This window comes from Trematomus bernacchii, unplaced genomic scaffold (genome assembly GCF_902827165.1).
Source record: "Trematomus bernacchii unplaced genomic scaffold, fTreBer1.1, whole genome shotgun sequence".
Lineage (NCBI taxonomy): Eukaryota > Metazoa > Chordata > Actinopteri > Perciformes > Nototheniidae > Trematomus > Trematomus bernacchii.
The window spans coordinates 659,246-683,498 of NW_022987513.1; the positions used below are offsets into that span (position 1 = coordinate 659,246).

The 24,253-nt window shown below is 40.7% G+C and overlaps 1 protein-coding gene across 1 annotated transcript; it reads right to left on the reverse strand.

Annotated features, from left to right (window-relative positions):
* Positions 1–1,898: 1,898 nt before the first annotated feature.
* On the reverse strand, positions 1,899–6,381 carry LOC117468646 (collagenase 3-like). The gene is made up of 10 exons (XM_034112879.1): positions 6,269–6,381; positions 5,822–6,060; positions 5,590–5,738; positions 4,084–4,212; positions 3,816–3,977; positions 3,340–3,469; positions 3,093–3,226; positions 2,837–2,996; positions 2,633–2,736; positions 1,899–2,551 (listed from the first exon to the last, which is right to left on the reverse strand). The coding sequence occupies exons 1-10, from the start codon at positions 6,365–6,367 to the stop codon at positions 2,442–2,444; spliced, it is 1,416 nt and encodes a 471-aa protein (XP_033968770.1). The 5' UTR covers positions 6,368–6,381; the 3' UTR covers positions 1,899–2,441.
* Positions 6,382–24,253: the final 17,872 nt, after the last annotated feature.

The following is a 24,253-nucleotide window of genomic DNA, read 5'->3' on the forward strand; positions in this document are numbered from 1 at the left end:
TTATCTAAAATAATATTTATATTAAGAATAAAACCTTTTACACAACAGCTTTTAAAACCAAAAGCCTGATTATTATTAATATGGTGTTGTTTTACTGTCCTGTACAACACTCTGAACCCAGCCTGTCTGTGTAAAACATGTTATGATCAAACACAGCTAGCAACTAACAATGCTAACAGCAAAGACAATGCAAACAACAGCAACAGTGCAATGCTGTTGTCAGCAAAAACCGCCATATGACCTCAGTGTAGAGAAGAAGCCAATAGCCAACCTCAGACATCAGAGACCTTCATTCATTCATTTTTTAAATAATGAATTCATTTATCACCTGTTTAAAACATACAGTAAACTCATTCACAAGACATATTTCGATCATGTGAAATGGGACATCCCGATAAGATATACGAACCTTGAGAATAGAGGCCCAGACACTAAACATAAAGTATTTACTATAAATATGATTAGCTCATCTAGAACTGGAGAGTTCATATACCGAAACATTACAACTGAACGACACCTCACACTAACCAAATACCTTAAAATGAAACTAACCCTAACTACTAAATGGTCTAAAGCATTTATTTCATCAGTCTTAACATTGATTTAAAATAAGTAAGAAAACAGACACATTACAAGGGATATAACGGCTAATATAAATCAATTTCAGAGTAAAGTTAACGTGATGTCTACAGCCATTTATCTGACAATTTTTTTTAAACAAGTGCTGCTTTAAGCACTTTTTTTTTCAGACACAAATTAAGACACTTAAATAGTATTATCAATCCCTTTCCATACCTGAGGACCTCTGCAAACCAAACCTAATCTGGTACATTCACAGAAAGTTTGCATTTTATACCCTTTGTAAAATCTGTTTCCCTATATGTATGCAGGGCGAAAACATTGGGATAAGGTCACACTGTCTGACGTTGAGCTTATTAACTACATTAAACGGCATTTTAGGAGATATTACCTTCGTTCAACTTTAGGAGACTGACTCTAACATGAATACGTTTGGATTACAACACACATTTTGTTCATCTTTCAGACAAAAAATAACAGTTGTTTGCTAAATTAATGCTCTGAATTCTAAATGGAGACCCTTTAAATCTCTCCATATTGAGTGTTTTTTGCTATGTTGGCATGACTGTAGGGATGGTATTGTCTGTCGTTCCATTTTTGCGTCCACTTTCCTCCAGACTGAAATATCTCAACTTTTTGGTTGGATTGCGGTTAGATTCAGAAGATAATATTCACTATCCCCTGGGGATGCATTGTAATGACTGAAGTATCCCTATAAGTAATGCATATGAAAAGTGTTCTTTATATCCACAGCCCACAAAAGCTGCTGCCATGTTACTTTGGTGATTCCTTAACCTTTCCTTTAGCACCGCCTGCAGGTCAAAATAGTCCCTTAAGCCTTAGGCACATTCACATCAGCCTTGTGCAGCCCTGTGTAACCGAACGCTGAAGCATCCCCCGTTGGTGCGGTTTGTTTGGGTTAGTGACGTATTCTCTTGACACAGTGTGAGAAATCAGATCACACGCATCAAGAAAACCAATAAGTTGTGCAAGGAGCCAACTAGGTATTACCAATAATTTGACATCTTTTTCCACAAACGATTTTTGTTTACATATTTTGGAAAGCTTAAGTTTTGCCTTTGTGAACGCAAACACGACCAGAATATTAAAACAATGTATCGTCCTCCTCACATTGGTTGTATTCATGATCAAAACATTTAGCTGTGAACTCGCCCTAAGTAGCAAGATTGTTGTTTATATACTCTCAGGTATGTTATTCTTAGTGTTATTAAGTAAATGCACGTGCAATGGCAAACAGGATGTTTTGATCAGCATATCTGTACAATAACAAAAACATACTTAGAAATGTTTTTTTAAACACTTTTTATTTTCCAATTAATTTCTTTAGGCCTTTTCACACTTCTCTTTTGAGATGTTAACATACTTGCATTCATATTTTGTTTCACAGTGGTGTACAAATGTGTGCATTCATGTGCAAATGGCAATGACAATGTTTCAAAAGAAAGGGGAATTAAAGTTCCACAGTTAAAATGCATTAAATAAAAAAGTATAACAGCAACACAAATAACAGCAGCAACAATAGCAATAATTAATCAGTGCATAGGACATTCATATCCTGAGATAAATACAGATAAATAAGCAATGAGTTTAAAAAGTAATATTTAAACTGTTTTCTGAGGAAGAGTATTTATCCAGTATATACTCGGTAATGTGTAACATCAAATGTTGAAATTATAAAATATATTATTATAAATTATAGACATTTGGATCTTACCCTAACCCCAGTAGCAGGTGATGTAAGTGGTGCTAAGAGTAGACAAATGCTGTATAAAAGCAGTCCAATTAACTCTGTTTCCTTCATCCTCCTTCAAGGTGGTCATATGAACAACATATAAAGTGGTTTAGAAGTTAGTGCAGCGCAGGAAGTAGCTGTTGTTCAGCACTCGGAACAGCCTCCCGGACCTCAGGCTGTACTCAAACATGTATTCTCCACTGTAGATGTAGGTAAAACCTGCAGAACAGAGACTCAATGTTAGTTTCTGTGTCAAGTTTTTCTTTTATTTCAGTAATCTTGACTAAGAATGCTTCTCACCTCTGTACTGGAAGGCTGCAGTCACCTGGCCGGTCAGTCCGGAGAAAGTCTCATCCACTCGCTTGGGAAATCCCTGGTCCATAGTCTTTCTGACCTCATCATAACTGAGGAAACACAGTCAGTCATTACACCGATTCACCATTTGAAAACCGTCATCACACCTTAATAATTCACCTGAATAAATGTCACATAATCTGAACTCACCTGTAGTAATCGCTGCCTACAAAGAACAGAGTCTTGCCAGTGTCCACGTCATGAAAGACTGCATCAATTTTTTCCACACTTTTGGCCAGACCAAAACTGGAAATTGGTTTAGGATAGCTGCGTACAAGATCATATCCACTGAAAGCCCAAACCTTCGTTCCTGTATAGAGATAGAGAAAAGAAAAGAGTTTAGTTTATGCATGTAAAGATGAATAATGTCATCTTGAAAACTGTTTTAGGTAAGGAAAACACAAACCTTTAAAGAGATAGACTTTGTCTGAGCTTCGGCTTTCATAAGCAGCGTCAATGTTTGAGGGGCCATCGGGCCAGAAGCTTGTGATGAGACTCTGCTGAGGTGTGCTGCTCTGAGGGTAGCTCCGCCAGAAGAAGCTGAGAACACACAAGAACTTGAATGAGTTCATAAGTCAGAACTTGAATGAAGAGAAAACAATGTCAATGGACTTCAGCATTTGGATATTTGAGCATTCTCCAGGATGTCTGACCTGTCCTTGAAGAAGAACATCTCTCCTCGCAGGGTGGCGACAGCATCCAAGACCATGGTTGAATCACAGGCATCAGGAGTGGTGGGGGGCAGTGGTTCCTCTACAGAGGGATCTGTATCAGGGTTTGGGCCTGAAGGATAAACAAAATGAGTCACCAAGTATTCAGAAAGCCCAGCATCACATTGAAAAAGCCCAAAGAGTTGGTGCATCCCCAAGAGATTGTACGGTAGCAAATACACTGAAAAACATTAACTTTAATTAAATGTATTATGTCAACAGATTTCAAATAACTGTATTAGGTTAGTTGAAAGCAATAATATTAAGTTGAACATAATATTTTTATTTAAACGTTATATTATTGCTTTCAACTAACCTAATACAGTTATGTGGAATCTGTTGGCATAATACATTTAATTAAAGTCAGCATTTGAGTTATTCCAGTGTAGGCATTAATGGCTCAGCCGGTTAGGACTCACCATAGAGAGACTGGATGCCGTTGACATCGTCCCGGGGCAGGATGAAGGTGTCAGGATTTCTGTATGTGTACACAGGGTACATGAGAGCACCACCATCATCAGAGTGAGACAAGCCCAGGGAGTGGCCAAACTCATGGGCAGCCACCATGAAGAGGACGTAGCCTACAGCAGAAAACACACTTACAGGTTAGCCTTACAAGATAATATCATGTCAAAACTGACAGTAATTAGCATGATCCATCATGGTGTACATAAATAACAAACTGACCTGTGTTTGAACGGAAAGTGAAGTCCTCATCCTCGTCAAAATGAGCATCTCCACCAATGCCAGGGGATGGGGCGAATGCATGGGCAAGAGTACCGTCAGGGCCATCAAAGGGGTAATAATCACCATGTGCTGTTAACAAGAACATACTCAGGTCAGGTTTTGCCAAACAGAGGGACAATAAATATATGTAAAAAACAGCAAATCAGAAACAGGTTTTCCTAGCGCTACAAATGACCATCTGTCCAATGTGGTTTAAGACTTGCATGAATTTAGGGTTAGGGTTAGGATTAGGCTTAAGGCAAGGATGCTCTAGGGCAGCGGTTTTCAAAGTGTGAGGCGCACCTCCCTGGGGGGGCGCCAGAGAGCTTCAGGGGAGGCGCAGCGTGAGAAAAAAATAACGAGAAAAGACGAGTAAAGTGTCACTTGCACACTTTTGGCTGTCTGTGGAGACCGAGTTCCCCCACCTCGCCAAAAAGGCTGTAAAAGTGCTCATTCCCTTCACCTCCACCCAGGGGCGGACTGGCCATCTGTGTGTTCTGGAGAATCACAGAACGGCCGGTCGTCAGCGGGCCGTTGACAGCCGGCTTGGTTCGCTGATGGCCGGCACCGTAAACGGCATCATTTAAGTTGCGCTGACAGGCGACAGAGGTCCGTTCAGCGGGCCGTTTCCACGCAGCGAGGCCCCCCCCCCCCGTTGACAGTTCACTAGCGTGCTCTACCAATTTGTGTGGGCTGGGCTGGGTGAGATTCCAGGGCTGATTTTTAGTCCCAGTCCGCCCTGCACCTACCTGTGTGAGTGCGGGTTTTCCGCATTGACTTTGATCAAAAGCAAGTACCGGTCAAGGCTGCAGCCAGAGGATGATCTGCGTTTATTCCTGTCTACATTGCATCCCCGCATCATCCGCCTGTGCGCATCAAAGACGCAGACTCATTGTTCCCACTAAAGTAGGGGTGAGTGTAATAAGGAGGCAAAGTTGACGTTCAGTGTGTTGCCGGGAGCATATAAGGATTTATCCACGATGTTGAAAATGTAAAAATTAAGAAATAATAATGTTTAAAACATAAAGATAAAAAGGTTTAAAAAAGTTATTGTTTAATGTTTTAAGGAGGTGACGCTACTCAGCCAATCAAATCGGTGCAGTCAGTGAGTCAGCACGATAGATTCAAACACACACACAGAGACGAGACAAGAAGAGAGAAACAGTCGGAGTAATTTCAAATGGCGTGCTCAAAAAAGAGAAAGGTAGACAGGGAACACAGAGCATTTAATTACATTTTCTCTTACTGGACTTCTTTGAAATGCAATTGAATACCCCTGCATTATAGCAACAATAACAATAATAATAGCAATAATAATTGGGAGGGGGGGGGGGCGCGGCTGTTCTTATGTTCTCTGGGGGGAGGCTCACCTTCCCACACTTTGAAAACCCCTGCTCTAGGGGAAGTGACAACCAATAACCTGAGCAAAGAAATAGTATATAACTGGTAAAAGTTCTCTGTACTCACATTGGCGGCCAAAGGAGATCATGATGTCAGCGGTGCCACTGTTGATTCTGGTGAATCTCAGAGGAGTGACTTTGGCCCAAACCTGCAGAGCTCTTTCTATAGAATCATCTACCTCTGACACAGACATGTCCGGAGTGTAGTTCTCTATCCTGAGGAACAAAAGTCAGGAATATTATAAGTTAGACCTACTAAAGAAACTCTTTCACGCACATTCTCTCATTAGATCAATCACCTGTAGGTAAGGCTGTTTTTCTGCCACTTGTAGTCTCCAAACGTGGAGAAACGGGCAAGATTTCCGTCGGGAACACCACAGCGAGGCTTCTTCATGATTGCCACGGTGTCAGCATCCAGCGTCCCAGTGATCTGGAGACCAAAGAATCTCTGCATCTCACTCAGCTTCCTGCTCGCTGGGCTGAACCCCCGCCCGTTAGTAGTCTTCTCTGTTAGGTTGTAGAATTTCTTTAAGTAGTTCTGCAAGAGAGAGAACAAAAGTTTGATATACTGCAGCTGTATAACGTATAAACTCTTGTCTAGGAAGAATACATCTGTATCTTAGTATGCAGAAAGCTATTGACAGCAGAAATACTTTTTCCTGTACAGCTAACACATTCAGAATTCTTAGAAGGGTTGAGTTTCCCATACAATATATGACAATAAAAGATAAATCAAGCATACATACCTCTGCACGTTCCTCATCTTCCTCAGTAACCTGTGATACTGGCATGCAGTAAGCTGTGAGTGCCAGGCTCAGCAGAGTGCACAGATTGAAAGTCTTCATGTCTTCGTTTCGTTCTCGAGTGTAATTTGTGTTACTGTGCAGAGGGCAGCTGTTTTATAGGCTGAGGACTTCAGAGCGACAGGGCGCGTTGAGCAACTACGTCCTTCAGTGAGTGACTCAATATTCCTTTTATGGTTAGGAGAGGAAGTTGTGCTTTGATTGCTCACCCCAAAACTAAAAAATCCCCAAACAATGCACTGTGAGTCTGATGAAATAACATTTGTATTTGGATGTTATTCATGGGAATTTTATTGGTGGGAAAATAATATTGTAACAATCACATAAACTTGCCATACAACGTTATCTGTGTATGATCTCCAGATTCACTTGCAGATTTAGTTTAAAAATGTGTTATTTTTTTACACCTGTAAAGTTCATACCAAACAGATTTAAAAAATAAAGGTTCATCTTATCTTATCTTATAAACAATTTGAATTTGTATCTAGGAAAAAAAGTGTTCCCGGAGCAACTTAACAAAAATAACCAAAAATGATAACCCTATATAACATGATTTTAAAAACATATAATATTATGTTCTCAAAGGTTGAATAAAATGCTGAATTAATAATTTTTAGGGCACCAACAACATGGATACGTTTTACAGCAGTGATTGCCATTCAGTATTTGACTGATGACCATTTATTTTTCATTAAGAGTCATTCATTAGGGGTTTTTCACTTAATAGAGGAACGTTTTGAGTCAGCTCCATGTAGTTATTTTCCGTCCAGATAATTCTCTAATAATCGACACCCACTTTGTACACTAATGTTAGTGGGAAGCTACATTTTTGTAACTCTTATGAAATAGTGGACAAGGAGGAGCAGTAATGTCTCTCACAATGTTTTTCTCAGGCAAATCGATCAACACCAGTATAGGAAGTCACATTTAGAGAGAATGAAAAGGTTGCAAAAAAAACATGTCACAATGAAGCAGAAGGTAGAAACGCAGAAAACATTTAATGATTTGTGGTGTATCTTTAAAAGAAATGTATCATCCATCACATATGGAGTATAACATAAAAACAAAGGCATCCAGTTGCAGCAATACAATAAAACATACACCTGTTAAGCCCTGAGCCTGTTTTTCAGGTCTCAGGCTCGAAAATGACATTCCCAGAACAATTGACCATATCTTCCCTTCTAAATGGGTTAAATTAATAAGATTTGTTCTCAAAGTAATGATAAACCTGTGAGTTGGATGTAGAAAAGTCAGAATCAATATAGATGTTTTTTATTTTAAAGAAAATTCAGATTGAACATAGATTATAGTGTCCGTCCAAAAATTATTTTTTACTTATAGTGAAAACTACCCTTGGATGATGGTAAGGTAGACTAAAAGCTTTAGGAATCCAAAGTACAACATATAATAAGTACCCTGTATCAAGATCGATGCAAAAGAAGTGCAATTTGACCTTTTTAGAGAGATTTAGCAAAGAAAAACCACTTCTGGGGTCATTTGGGTGGATTTTCCATATCTCTGGCCCCCCTTGGTCGATTTTGATGAATGACATCTCTTTATAACCGCTAGAGCCAATGGAATCGACGGAAAGTTCTACACACACCAACACGTTAACAAATAAGGAGTGAGAGTGAGAGTGACGCATGGTCAAAACATCAATTTATTATGTTGAGCGCGCCAACAACATACGTTTATTTAATAACATATCATTGAGTGTTCTATTGCAAAGGAAGCCTGAGGGTTTTTTCACTTAATTGAGGAACTTAGTCAGCTCCAGGTAGTTATTTTCCATCCAGTTAGTTCTCTAATAATCGACAGCCACTTTGTGTCCAATGTTTGTTTAGCTTTTTACACATTTATTTAAAAAAAGCAAGGAACAAACCCAGAGCTCTAATAAATTAATCATTTCTGTTACCAGAACAATGTGTAATATAGGGATCAATATGAAGGTTCCTTTTACAGCATTGCATTACAACACTGAATCAGTAGCTGATTTACCACTTTATTAGAGCATTATTCATCAGTGGGCAGAGTACTGTTAGACATCATGTGGTTATTGCCGGATGTATGTCACACACAGACACTGTGCTGCGGCCGCCTGGCTACATTAGTAATGTCTGAGAGAAATGACCATATTTGGTTTCATATAATTCCAATCACATAATGCTAAGTCAGCATACATGACATGTGGGATTTATTTGTAAAAGCTAGCTTTTATGTGTTGAACATGTTAGCATGTGATAAAACTGGCAACACACATCCATGTTTTTAAGTTATCTAAAATAATATTTATATTAAGAATAAAACCTTTTACACAACAGCTTTTAAAACCAAAAGCCTGATTATTATTAATATGGTGTTGTTTTACCGTCCTGTAAAAACATGTTATGATCAAACACAGCTAGCAGCTAACAATGCTAACAGCGAAGACAATGCAAACAACGGCAACAGTGCAATGCTGTTTTCAGCTAAAAACGCGATATGACCTCAGTGTAGAGAAGAAGCCAATAGCCAACCTCAGACACAGGACTTCATTCATTCATTTATTCACAAGTTTAAAACAAGGGTTTAAAGCAAGACATATTTGAATCATGTGAAATGGGACATACTGACAAGCTATACGAACCTTGAGAATAGAGAACCAGACACTAAAAAGTATTTAAATAAATATAAATAAAGTATTTACTATAAATATGATTAGCTCATCTAGAACTGGAGAGTTCATATACAGAAACATTATAACTGAACGACACCTCACACTAACCAAATACCTTAAAATGAAACTAACCCTAACTACTAAATGGTCTAAAGCATTTATTTCATCAGTCTTAACATTGATTTAAAATAATAAAGAAAAAAGACAAATTTCAAGGGAAATAACGGCTAATATAAATCAATTTCAGAGTAAAGTTAATGTGAAATCTACAGCCATATATCTGACAAATGTTTTTAATAAGTGCTGCTTTAACCACTTTTTAAAAACAGACACAAATGAAGACATTTAAATAGTATTATCAATCCTTTTCCATACCCGAGGACCTCTGCAAACCAAACCTAATCTGGTGCATTCACAGTAAATTTGCATTTTATAGCCTTTGTAAAATCCTTTTACCGATATGTATGCGAGGGCAAAAATATTGGGATAAGGTCACACAGTCTGTCGTTGAGTTTATTATTTACATTTGTCAGGGACCAAGCTGTAAGGCAACAGGACACAGGAGTTGGTATTTCAATCAGGAGAGACTTCATTTTGTTTAAAGAACATTTATTGACACATGTCATATGATAAATGTTAAGTCTTTGTTGATTAGACCCCGATCCTGAAATCGTATATCTAAAGGGGGAAATGCAGCCGTGAGCATATAGGGAACCCCCCCGGGGTCTAGACACTGGTGATGATGCTGAAGATCTGGATTTGATGAGGAGATGGGATGAAGAGGAGGTGTGATGAGGTCTTTGGGTTAACTCTCCTGGCACTGGATATGATGAAAGGAGGTGGATGGGGAGGAGGCGGGCGGCAGCATGAAAACCTGAAATCACAGCTGACTGCAGGAGAGAGGAGAACCATTTTAAAGTTTGGCTGCAGCACAGTGATTGGCTGCTGGTGAATGAGGTGAATGTAATAGGTTATAGACAACGCCCGTGATGAGCTGATTATATGCAGCTGCGGAGTGAATGTAATACCCAGTCTTCCTGAAAGAACTTGCGCTGAGCTTCATATAAACTCAAAGAAAACATCATAAACCAATGATCTCTAATAACTAGGCCTATAAAAGAGGTCAACAGAAAATACCTCAAATAAACATGACATCGACTTAACATGTGTTAACTCAACAAACTGACCTGCTATAATGACAAACCATGGAACCTATATAGTGGCTTGGCCAAACCAAGTTGAAACCAAGAGATAATCAATATTAACAGAATACAACAGGACACTGACACAACCCAAATAGAGTGGCGAAGTCCCTCCCCTTCCGGTGGACCTCCATGGGACCTTATTTCGGAAAAATTATGTATTGAAGTCAATGGAGAGAGAAAGATTATCTTTTGATCCCGTTTGAATTGTGCCACGAATTACACATATGATGTTTGTCAATTTAAAAGATAATTTTGCAAGTCAAAAAAAAAAATGTGTCGTAAAACTGTGAAGTAACACATTTGTTTGTGTGAAACGCTCAATGAACTACATCTCTGGTCTCACAGAGCAACACACGTCACCAAGATGGCCGTCACTACTGTCTTGTCAACAAAACGATTGACTACCCTCACTATCACCACAATGAAACACGTCCTGAAGAATGTCATGCAAAGCTGCCTGCCTGCCTTCCTTTGATTCTCTCTGAACTGCCTGGTCGTTTTAATGTTTAATGTCAACCATTTGTGCAGATAGCATGAAGTAGAGAAGATCGCCGGTGCTAGCGTTAGCGTTAGCGTTAGCATTTCTCCCCCGGGCTTAAATTGTGTATTATAGAATGATCACACCGGTGACAGTACTATTCAAAGGGTTCACGAAATATGACTACTACTCTTACTGTTGAACATTTTGGGTTACTTAATGTTACTTCATGTTAAGGCTAATAAAAATGACAAGGCTGTAATGCTAACTAACGTGCTAGCTGCTAGCTAGCTTGATCCAGACACTCCTGGTCCTTTCATCAGACGGGAAGCGAAAGAACGAGCAAGACCCATTGCTGGTATGATAACAACCTGGTACTAAGCACACAGGCATCTTGTTAAAGTTATCTTATCTTCGCCAGCGCCATATAGATAGATTATATCTATATGGCACTGATCTTAGCTATCTCTTAGTGGAGGAAAACAATTGCGACTCTGGGATTTGTAGTCTTTCTAGTTGCGTATTTTTCATAGTCTTATATTTCAACAGTTTTACGACAAACTGTGACTTTTTTGACATGGAAATGATTTTTTAAGATTGACAAACATCATATGTGTAATTCATGGCACAATTGAAACGGGATCGAAAGATACGTTTTCTCTCTCCATTGACTTCAATACATTATTTTTCCGAAATAAGGTCCCATGGACCGGAAGTAGATGGGCGTGACTTCGCCACTCTATCCTCCCTTTGACATGGAAGCAGGTGGTTTGTCCCAATCTGTCTCAATTGGCTGCTTGCAGTATTTATGAGTCCTCAGCGCTCAGCCACGAACCAGGAAGTAACCTCCCCCAATGGCCACGGTAACTCAAGAGACAAAGAATGTAATTAATACAAACAAATACTCGTGTTAGCTGTGCTAAAATGTTTGAAAATAAACTAAGTAATGTCTGATCACAAGTAAATAAAGAGTTTACCATTTAAATCAAATATGTGGTGTTATTAATTGGCATGTCTTACTTAAAAGCAAAACGATTAAAGGTAAGGGTGCAGTGTAATTGTTTTACCCTGTGTGGCAGTGGCCATCACACACTACCCCCCTTCAAGACTCTCTCTGGAACAGCGAGTGAGGTAGTCGGCTGTGACGTCGTTCTTGCCTGGGATGTGCTGCATGCTGAAGCGGAATGGTTGCAGTGCCAGGTACCACCGGGAAATCCTTCTATTGGTATCCCTCATCCTTCCCATCCACTGAAGCGCTTTATGATCAGGCTCCAGGGTGAATTCTCAACCCAGGAGGAAATACCGGAAAGAGTCGAGGGCCCACTTGAAAGCCAGTGTCTCCTTTTCCACCGTTGAATACCTGACCTCCCTGGGGAACAGTTTCCGGCTGATGTAAGCAACTGGATGACCATTGTCTGGTGGTGCCCAGACCCCTATCAGAAGCATCCGTTTGCAAGATAAAATGTTCATCAAAGTTTGGACTGTAAAGAACAGGTTTCTTACTCAATGATTCCTGGATGTCGTGAAAAGCTGCCATGGCCTTCTCTGTCCACTGGATGTGATTGGGACACCGGAATCCAGTCAGGTCTGTGAGTAGAGCTGCCCTGGCAGAAAATGGTTGTATGAAGCAGTGATAGAAGCCTGCCATGCCAAGAAAATATCGGAACTACTTCCTTCTTTGTGGCACAGGACATGAGTCGATGGCCTGAATCTTGCTGACCCGGGGCCGTATCACACCATTTCCAATGACGTGGCCCAGGTACTCCGTCTCTGCTGCGGCAAAGACGCACTTTGATGGGTTGATAGTCAGCCCACTAGAGTAGAGACGATCCAAGACAGTGTGCAGATGTTCCATGTGCTCCTCCCAGGTGGTCGAAACAAAACTTAAGGCTGCCATCCTTCTTTGGCACCACTGGGTTGCACCACTCACTTTTCGAAATCTCGATGATCCCCAGGGACAGCATCAGATTGACCTCCTTTTTCAGTGAGGCCAGCAGGCGTTCCGGAATCCTGTAACTCAGCCGTCTCACGGAAATAAATCTGACTTACAGATCTTTCTCACCTGAAGCAATTTGTCTTCTGAGAGGTGGCTGAGGTCATGGCTCACCGTAGCACCCAATGGAGATAGGTATTGCTCCTCCACTTCCTCTTTCTCTTGCACACCCCTGATGAGCATCACTCTTGCTTCTTGTTCAGGTCACGGCACCCACTCCTTCAAGAGATTTATATGTAGTACCCTACTGGAGCTTGGCTTCCCTAGGGTCAAATAACCTCTAATGGTGTGGGCCCAAGTTGCTTCTGGATCTCAAATGCTCCCTGACACTTTGCCAACAGCTTGCTGTTATCACTGGGGAGGAAAACTTGTACCTTTTGTCCCAGGTCGAAGGATCTTTGCCGGGCTGACTGATCGTACCAGGACTTCTGCTGTTGCTTGGCCACTGCCATGTGAGATTGGGCAAGCTTACTCATTTTCTCCAATCGGTCTCTCATCTGAACAACATAGGATACAATGTTAACAGAACCCTTCCTCGCCTTGTCTCCCTCCCAAATCTCCCTCAACAGTGAGAGAGCCCTCGTACTTCATGACCATACAAAAGTTCAAATGGAGAGAAACCAGTGGAGGCTTGGGGTACTTGTAAGCAAAGAGGATGTATGGAAGCCACTGATCCCAGTCTGTACCACTGTTGTTGACAAACTTCCGAAGCACCTGCTTTAGGGTTTGGTTGAAACGCTCCGTCAATCCATCAGTTTGGGGATGAAATGGTGTTGTCCTCAGGCTCCGAATACCCATCAAGATATACACCTGTTTCAGCAGAGTGGACATGTTAGTACAATTAATGGCTCACCAACCTTAAATGTTAACACAGAGAGAGAGATCAATAAAACACAAACACAGATATGGTTGAGATTAATTATTATTCAGTTGCGCAACAACAAACAATAATGGAGTACCTCACCTTGCTTCAACAGCAACCAATCGCGGAAATGCCCCCAGAGTACACGTTTCCACACAGGCATATATAGGTTTCTAAATGACGCACACACATGAGAACAACATGCAGCCAACCACACAAACTTCTCAATGTTCCAGGCTAATGGCATAGTTGATATGTTAATATGTCGAAAAGTCATTATCTCATGACGTCTTTAGGAGTAATTAATATCTTGTCAGGATATGAACCACCTAATTGTCAAGACTTTAACTGTATTATCCTGAGCAGGGTCTCTTTGGTCTTCCACTGACCTTGGCTAATTTACTTAGCGTGAATACATCTGGTGATAATTAGCAAAGAGACAATAGGGCCTCTCTGACTTGTGTAACCTTAATGAATAAGCGAGAAATACGCTGTAATAAGGAATCTGCCATAACAGACATGAAGTTAGTTCTCTGATCAGTTCATATTTCATGAGGGAAACTTACTCTGGAAAAGAGCTGAACCTAACAGAAAGCAACTGATTTTGCTTTTATGGATTTCAATGTAACAACTTCTGTCTACTTTGTGGCGTAATCTGTCATAACCAGCATGTACCGGTTTCCCCCGTTGCTCCTCTCAACAGGACCAACAATGTCCATCCCAGGTGCTCAAATGGGATGCCAATGATGGGTAAAGGCTGGAATGGAGCTCTGGAGGGGGTTCTAGCAGATGTTATTTGGCACTGAGGGCAGCTTCTGCAGAATTAAGTGACCTCTCTTTGCAGGCCAGGCCATTGAAAATAACGTTTGATGCGAGAGCTATGGTTTTATGCTTACCTAGGTGGCCAGCCCAGGGGATAGAGTGCCCCAATGAGAGTATGCTGCCTCTAACTGCTTGGGAGACCGCTAGTTGCAACACCGACCCCTGCTGACGGTAGAGAATGTCATTTTGCAGAACATACTCATCTTTTTTTAACCCAAGCTCAGCCCCTGGAAAAAGAGGAAGTAGGGATGAATCAGCTTTCTGCATTTCCATGATATGGCCGGCATTTGAAACCTTAAGGTTAAATCTGGCTCAGTGCTGGATGGTGGGTTCACGACTATGTGTTAGAACTTTTCCTGCATCTTCTGTTTGCGAGTCCTCCGAGGCCCCCCGGAAGCCTACCTCATTGAAAAAAGGTAAAGCACTAATGCCCCTTTTCCACCAAACCGGTTCCAGAGCCAGTTCCGGGCTACAGCCTGATTTAGCTCTGGTTCTTCCTGTTTCCACCGCAGCGGAGCCGGCTCTAAGCACCGAAAACCCGTGCTTAGCTGACCCCACTCGGCTGCCCGGCAAGAACCAAGAACCAAGAACCAATACTTCACCCTTACGTCGGAGGCGGGGGGCGGGATTAACCTGAGCAATAACAGTTAATGGCGAGTACGCCGGTAAAATGTGCCTGTAGAAAATGGCTTATGCCGCAATAGGATAGCAACAAGTAGTCATAGTCAGATTAGCTATGCTAACATCACCCATTTTATACCAGAGAAACTTTCATAACAGCGTTGTGATGCCAAACAGCGTCAATTCAGACTGAAACACATTCACTTATGGGGGGGATATTTATCAGCTGATTGTGTGACAGTCAGACAGTAAATAAACTTTCCAGCGGCCATTGCCGTGAGTTAACGGGAGAATAAACTCTGCCGTGAGTTAACGGGAGACTAAACTCTGCTGTGAGTTAACGGGAGACTAAACTCTGCTGTGAGTTAACGGGAGACTAAACTCTGCCGTGAGTTAACGGTAGAATAAACTCCGGTGGACGAGCAGCACTGCAGCGGTCGGTAAATGCCGCTGAACCACATTAATAAACAATTAACCATGGCACTCTGGAGAAAAGTACAAGGGTTGAGAAGTAGTTATTTAATTCAATATGGCTTCGTATGATAATGTTGTAGTACTCGAGACCGGTCTTGGTCTCGAGACCACTTTTTAACGGTCTTGGTCTTGTCTCGGAATCGACTGCATTTGGTCTCGGTCTCGGACCTATAGGTCTCGAGATTTGATGTCAAGAGCGGTCGAGACCGTTCTTATTATACATCCATGGTCAAGACCATGGCTGTTGCTGGGGATGTGATTGGATGTAAAACACCCTGTTTAAAAAATTCAACCAATAACGTGACTCTGAATCTTTGCCCTCATGCGCCGCAATGTTTGTAAACATGGCAGTGGTCTATACAGGCTGCTACCCCCTCACCTCTCGCCACCCCGTTCACAAACACTCAAACGGTCTTGCATTGAAGATGTCGCGAAATGTGTGTGTGCGTGTGTGTGTGTATGTGTGTGTGTCTTACGGGGCTTTCACTGACTGCAAACTCCTGACTGTGTGTGTGTGACAGGGAGGGAGAGAGAGAGAGAGAAGAGTGTGTGTGTGTGTGTGTGTGTGTGTGTGTGTGTGTGTGTGTGTGTGTGTGTGTGTGTGTGTGTGTGTGTGTGTGTGTGTGTGTGTGTGTGTGTGTGTTAAAGGGTTTTCCTTCATCCTGTGTGTGTTTGTCTACAAAGGTGGTTCCTGGTTGTTTTGTTTTTGTTTGTCTTAGACCTATATACCTTAAAATGTATATTATGATGTTTTGGATTTATATCTTTTGTATGTGCGTCTTTTTATGATGATGTGGATCTTTCAGATCAAATTGACTATGGTATCTTACACATGGTATTGTAAGTGTATCATGTAGTGTTGGATTCACAGTAGTCTGTTTCCGGTCTTGACTCGGTCTCGCCCTGCCTTGGTCTTGGTCTTGACTTGGTCTCGACCTCTTAAAGTCTTGGTCTTGTCTTGGTCTTGCTACTCTGCGGTCTTAGTAATGTCTTGGTCTTGGATAAGGTGGTATCGACTACAAGACTATCGTATGATTAACAGAAACACGATCATCGACCCAACGCAGTCCTTCATTGTTGTTGTTGTGAGCCGCGCTGGGGAGAAGCGTAGACCGACGTATACGGTGATGTCATGACGCAGCAGCGGCAGCACCGGTCGGGCTCTGAGCGGTGGAAACACAAGTGGTGCTACAGAGAAGAACCGGTTCAGCACCAGAAAAGCAAAAGAACGGTTCTTGAACCGGATCCGTTTTGGTGAAAAAGGGGAATAAGAGTCTCAGAGTGCTCATTTGATGATTTTGTCTGTCCTCTAGTAACTACAACATTACATGTTTGGCTTTGCTTCCCCTCAAACAAATCAAAAAGCACTGGAAGTTCTTGCCCCAGCACCGCTGAATAAGGCAAGTTATCAACAACCCCAATGTTCAAGAGGTAAGTTTGACCCTCTATTTTGATGCACATGTTAGCTGTTGATGAATAGTTTTTCTCATCTCCATGCACCGGGCAACGGTTACCTTGAAGCCGGTTAGATCCCGAGCTCGTCGAACACTTAAGGAAAGTCAACTTTACACATCTCTGATAAAAGGCAGATTCTGGCCAATAAAAAAACGTTTTAAAAAAAGCTTTGCCCATCTCTAGCAATAGGACACAGGAGTTGTTTACATGAACTGGGTTTTTTATTTACCCAAAAATCCAAAGAAACCACCGTAAACCAATAATCTCTAATAATTAGGCCTATAAAAGAGGCAAACAGAAAATACCTCAAATCGACATAACATGTGTTCTCTCAACAAACTGACCTGCTACAATGACAAGCCAATGAACCTAAATAGTGGCTTGGCCAAACCAAGTTGCAAACAAGAGATGACTAATATTAACAGAATACAACAGGACACTGACACAACCCAAATCCCCCCTTTGACATGAAAGCAGGTGGTTTGTCCAAATCTGTCTCAATTGGCTGCTTGCAGTATTTATGAGTCCTCAGCCAACACACTCTCACTCCCTAAACGTCCAGGAGCGACGCTTGGTCAGGGTCCCGTGGCGTGCAGTTGGGACGCGCCGAGGCTCCTTCAGCTTCATAAACGGACGCAAAGAGCTTTCAACTGATTGCAATGTATTCCCATCGGCGGCGGTATTTGACGCTCAGGGAAGCACCGCATCGGTCCATGTCGGCGGCATTTAAAGGCAATGTGAGCATCCATTCCCATTGGATAACGGAGGATTTTACACCCGGAAGTAACTATTCTCCTTACTGTCGATTGATTTTACAGTGATATCTGCACTACTCATCAACTCAAAAACACCAGATTATCCTTGTTAATTACACAACATTGATTGGTTTAAATTGTGTGCAATGTTTTTGTGTTTTTCCCCTTCGATTAGGAGAAACAAATATTTTTTCGGAGTTTAGGATGGCAGAAGACACTACACTACCCAGAATCCTCAGCGATCGTTTGGGACTACACCATGTGCTTTGTTTGACAAACCCCGTGATTAGTTCTCAAGCTCTGTGATTGGATGTTGGAGTGGCAGTGCGCAAAGTTTACACCGCGTCAAACAGCACTTTGAAATGGAATGAAACCCATCGACGGAACACTATCCAAATCAAGACTCGAACGTGTCAAACCCCCCCCCCCCCCTTAGGTCACAGGCTCCTCCAACAGTGCAACACAATAAAACAGATACACAGAAAAAATAGTGCAAGTAAATACAAAAAGAAAAATAGTAAAATAGTAAAAAGTAAAATAGTGCAATAAGAGTCTATATACAAGTGATTTGAATATGATATATTAGACAAATAATTTCTAAGTAGCAGCCAGATGAATGTTATGGATGTTGTTTCAAAGTCAGTGGCGGCCGGTCCATAGGGGCGCTAGGGGCGCCGCCCCACCTCTTCCCATATTGAAAAAAAAATATATATATATTAATTAAAATTAAAATTAAAAAAAAAAAATATGTTTAAAAAAATATATATGTTTTTATTTTTATTTTTAATGAACAAGGTAAATATTATATAATTGGTATCAGTAAAATGTATAATCTACAATAAAATCTCGTTTAAAATTGTGTTACGATGTCTAAAGTTACTGATAAGTCACATGTTTCCTGCCTGGACTTGCCCATGCACCTTCTCTCGTCTGGGCGCTAAGAGAGGAGCCTTCAACCAGTGCAGCAGCAGCCACCAGCAGCTGACTGTTGCTATCTGTAACGTGTAAACTATGCCGCGAAAATATAATTTCAGCCAATCAGCGTCGTCAAAGATGACGGTCACCGGGCGCCAATGTCAGCGCCCAGTGCAGTCTGTGAGTAGTTTGGACAGTGACTCGTATCCGGTTGACGCAGTAGTTGATGAGGATGGCTTCGTGTGCAGGTGGAGTCTCCGGACCTCGGTCCCCGGCTAATTCTGTTCAAGAGCTAATCTCCAATCCTTTCGAAAGGAGAAGTTTGGCAGATAAATTGTTGCTTAAAGACCTTGCACCGGACCAACCCGATTTGAATATATCGCAGCAATCTCGTGAAAAAGACAACATTTATACACGAGGCTTAGTAGCTGGTACACAAGAAAGGCTTGGCTAGCTGGATGCAAACAGGTAAATGCTGTCTTTTGTTTCCCATGCTTGGATATCACTTTATATGTAGAGAGGAGGTTTCCCATGGTTGTTAGAAGTTTATTAATAAGTGGGCATTTATCACAGAAGTGATTGTTCTGTCTCCACGTTTGTTGCATTGTCTGTGATGTATTTTCCAACGGTTATAGCTCCTGTTCTGTCCCAGCAACACTACACGGTTTGCAGCTCCACCACATTTTTGGTTTATCTTCGGTGTCGCTTAAAATCTGCTTCCCATCGGACTAAAACCTCCACGTAATCTGAAGACAGATACTTGAAGTTATTTAAACCTTTTGCAAACTTTATGTTCTTTCTTGCTCTAGCCTTGCCAGTTACATTGTACATAACACATATATTATCATTATGCTAACTGGTTGTTCGTGTTAGACGATGTAGCTTTTTCATTTCTGAGTTATTGCTATATGTAAATAAGCCTGTTTGTAAATAATCCTCAGAGAAACAAAGAAAAAACACAATTTATGACATTTTGTGCTGTGGTTATTTTTTTTAAATTGCATTTATTCACAGTTCAGTTTGAAATGCTGTAGTGACTTGTATTGAACCACTTAAATATTTATAATTAATGCTACTGAAAAGATGCTATTAATTGTATATCTCACATGCAGTTCACTGTAAAGCTACTTGGTGAAGGTGTTGGTTCATAAAACATGAACAGTTTTAAGAAAGAAAAAAACAGACCAGTTCTGAGAACACAAATTCCTGGTAAAGTAGTAGATGTTCAGGTTGATAAATAATATTTTCCACACTGAAGATTATGGAGGTATTGATCAGTCTTCTCATATTTTTAAGCCTCGATTTCTCCTTTCCCCCCCCCTCTAACATCACCAGAAGTCATCATTTAAGGGGTCATTTCTCGAAAAAAAATTTCGGGGGGAAACCCCCCGGACCCCCCGGGTAGGTCACTTACGGTACGTCAAAAGCCCCACCAAAAAAAAAGACCACCGGCCGCCACTGTTCAAAGTTCAGATGTTTAATAGTCTTCTGGCCTGTGGGATGAAGCTGTCCCTGAGTCTGGTGGTTTTAGTCCGGATGCTGCAGTACCGCCTGCCAGACGGCAGCAGACAGAACAGTTTGTGGCTGGGGTGATGGGGGTCTTTTATAATCCTCAGGGCTTTCTTTAAAGTTAACCTGGTATTTTTACTACATTTATTTTAGTTACTTTACAGATTTGGATTAATGATGTGAAATATAAACAACCCTTAAATCAGACTTTAGTTACACCTGAGTAAAATTCAGTGAAGGTGATTGTCAAGTGCAAACAATCAGGTGAGATATTTGATAGTTGGTGCTTGAGAAGACAAAAAATGTATCTGCAGATCCCTATAAAGCATATTCATTACTCGTTATTCTCTAATTGTTCATCAAAAACGGTATATAATGGCTATTTTGCACATCCCTTTCAAGATTTCAAGATTTTCAAAGGTTTATTGAAATATCATATACACAACTACGGTGTAGTTATGCAATGATGACAAACTTGGGTCATAGATTCCTCAACAAGAGATCTATCAATATGTGTGTACCTCCACCATTAAACTGTCATATTCTGCACATTTCTTATTCTATCTACATACATCTTATAAGAGTATAATAAATATGTATAATATCGGTTAAAATAAGTGCTTCAACATAGATAACATTGCAGGAAAGTTGATTGTCAAGTCCCAAAACAAACCATGCAATATATTAAACGTTAAGTACTTTGTCAGGCTTAATATAGATACCCCCAAAGCTTTTTGCTTACATGTATTTAAAAGAAGACCTTAAAGGGGACCTATCATGCAAAATGCACTTTTGTACGTCTTTTATACATGAATATGTGTCCCCGGTGTTCCAGGGAACTCACCAAGTGTCAGAAAACACAACCCTCTCTATTTTCCTCCATACCCAAATCTCTAAAAAAGGGGCTGCAACGGATCTGATAAAAACTGATCCAGATTTGAACACTGTCCTGACGTCAGGATGGTGGCGCTACGGCCAGTGGCGGCCGGTCCATAGGGCGCTAAGGGCGCCGCCCCACCTCTTCCCATATTAAAAAATAAAAATAAAAATAAAAATAAAAAATATATTTTAAAAAACATATATATTTTTATTTTTATTTTTAATGAACAAGGTAAATATTATATAATTGGTATCAGTAAAATGTATAATCTACAATAAAATCTTGTTTAAAATTGTGTTACGATGTCTAAAGTTACTGATAAGTCACATGTTTCCTGCCTGGCCTTGCCCGTGTACCTTCTCTCGTCAGGGCGCTAAGAGAGGAGCCCTCAACCAGTGCAGCAGCAGCCACTAGCAGCTGACTGTTGCTATCTGTAACGTGTAAACTATGCCGCGAAAACATAATTTCAGCCAATCAGCGTCGTCAAATATGATGGTCACAGGGCTCCTACGTGAGCGCCCGGTGCAATCTGTGAGTTGTTGACAAAACAGGAAGCTGTCATACACTCTGGAAGCTACCATTTAGCAGCTAATGAAAACTCCGTTTTTGACATAAAAATGGAATTATGGATCATCAATCATTTTTCAAAGTGACAGACACATTGGATTAATTTATGGATTAACCTTCAGCTGCGTTTTTCTCGTTTTTGATCAGAATTGTTATTCTGCAAAAGGTGAGCATATCTCCATGTTTTGCTACCTAAAGCTACGTCGTGTGATGTCTGTATTTGCTTCCCCTGTTGCGAGTTCTGATCGCTCAGTGATGATACTTATATTTCTAGAATATGTGGAATCTCAGCTTGTAAGCTTGTTTGTGCATATCCGATAAGTATATCGATTGATTTATACCTAGAGTGCGTTAGCATTTTTTCGCTCAGGGCTCGTTTAGACGCTTCTTGTGAGACTTGTGTTTTGTTTCGGTAAACATGGTTCATATCATCAGTTAGATGCGTTTCCTCTGAGTAGGACACATGAATAGTTTATTACATTTTAAGAAGCCCTGAGACACAGCTTTGTGAGAAAAAAAACGGGGGGAAAAAGCCCCTTAACAGGTTAAATGGGAATTAAATCAGTGTTCCCAAAGCCCCGGTGTTCTGCAGTTTGTGTGGGCCTACTGTACTGTTGCACAGTTTATGCTGTAGAAACTATGTCCAGGACAAGGTGTTTGGAAGTTTTGGAAGATTCATAGCTAACCACACTGAAGTTATGGAGGTATTGATCAGTCTTCTCATATTTTTAAGCCTCAAATTGTCCTTCTCCCCCCCTCTAACATCACCAGAAGTCATGATTTAAGGGGTCTTTTCTCAAAAAAATGTACCGGGGGAGCATCCCCCCGGACCCCTCTAGTATTGTTTGATCACCATTTCCACAGCCCCACCTAAAATATTTTCCACCAGCCGCCACTGGCTACGGCTATTGGGCCAACTCCACCAATCAGGAGGAGACAACCACGGCATTGCCGTTCGAAAGCGCTGGAGACGCTGTAGTACATATGCCAGGCCTCTAGATGGTGCTGTTGCTCACAGAATCAACCCTTGCAAAAACAGAGCTAACATTTTCAAATTGAGCAAAATGAGGCATGGCTAAAATGCATGATCTGTTTGGTATTTAAAAAAAAAAAAATTATAAATATGCCTTATATAGGTATGGTCCTACACTATATTATTCAAATATAGCATGATAGGTCCACTTTAATCTAAAGTATTATTTAATGTTTAAATAAAGCCTAATTAGTTTGTCTGTTTTTCACATCCTCCTATCTTTGTACATCCGGCACTAAACTGTTTTATTCTAGATACCATTTACAGTATCTTCTTGATATTTTCTATTCTATATTTCTATCATTGACCTTCTACTTTCCTCCTATTTTGTATATACTCTTAATATTTAAATGTTTTCATAAAATATAACACATTCAAAAGTGCTTTACAAAAATGAAAGACATTAAGAAAAAGGCCTTTTTAAACGGTCATTAAAAAGCAACACAATCTACCTGCATTGCAATTACTCTAAACGTGTAATAACGTGCTTTAACCAGTAGGTGGTTTGGGTTAAAAAGCTGTCAAGTTTACAGTGTTAACAAAATAAAATATACTGCTGTTTCTGGTTTAGTTTACGACGGATATATTTTGTTATTGTTTTGATATTTGTAACACAAAAGCGATGGAAAAAACACAGCAACACAGAAAAGATGGTCTTAACATGACCCAGCGGTCTAGTAGTTAATAAAAAACAATAATATCAAAACAAAATATTACTACTAACTTTATTGTGAAATTAAAACAGAACGGTAAAAGAATAGTTTCCGGTCTATTTTGAAGCCCGATCTCTGTAGATAAATAAAGAATTACAACAGATGTGTAATATTTAATGCAGCCGAACCATTTATTACAATGCATTCATGTGATGACTTTCAAAGAGTAAAGCAAGCACTGCTGAATAAAGTATGATTTGATCTTTTACGAAACGTTTTTTTTTTCATATGGAATGCAGTTGGAGGTCAACCAATCACAGAGCTTGAGAACTAATCACGGGGTTTGTCAAACAAAGCACATGGTGTAGTCCTAAACGATAGCTGAGGATTCTGGGTAGTGTAGTGTCTTCTGCCATCCTAAACTCCGAAAAAATATTTGTTTCTCCGAATCGAAGGGGAAAAATACAAAAGCATTGCACACAATTTAAACCAATCAATGTTGTGTAATTAACAAGGATAATCTGGTGTTTTTGAGTTGATGAGTAGTGCAGATATCACTGTAAAATCAATCGACAGTAAGGAGAATAGTTACTTCCGGGTGTAAAATCCTCCGTTATCCAATGGGAATGGATGCTCACATTGCCTTTAAATGCCGCCGACATGGACCGATGCGGTGCTTCCATGAGCGTCAAATACCGCCGCCGATGGGAATACATTTCAATGAGTAGAAAGCCCCTTGCGGCCGTTTATGAAGCTGAAGGAGCCTCGGCGCGTCCCAACTGCACGCCACGGGACCCTGACCAAGCGTCGCTCCTGGACGTTTAGGGAGTGAGAGTGTGTTGCCTCAGCACTCAGCCACGAACCAGGAAGTAACCTCCCCCAATGGCCACGGTAACTCAAGAGACAAAGAAAGTAATTTATGCAACAAATACTTGTGTTAGCTGTGCTAAAATGTTTGAAAATAAACAAAGTAATGTCAGATTACAAACAAATAGAGTTTACCATTTAAATCAAATATGGCATGTTTTACTTCAGCTGAACTGAAGCAGA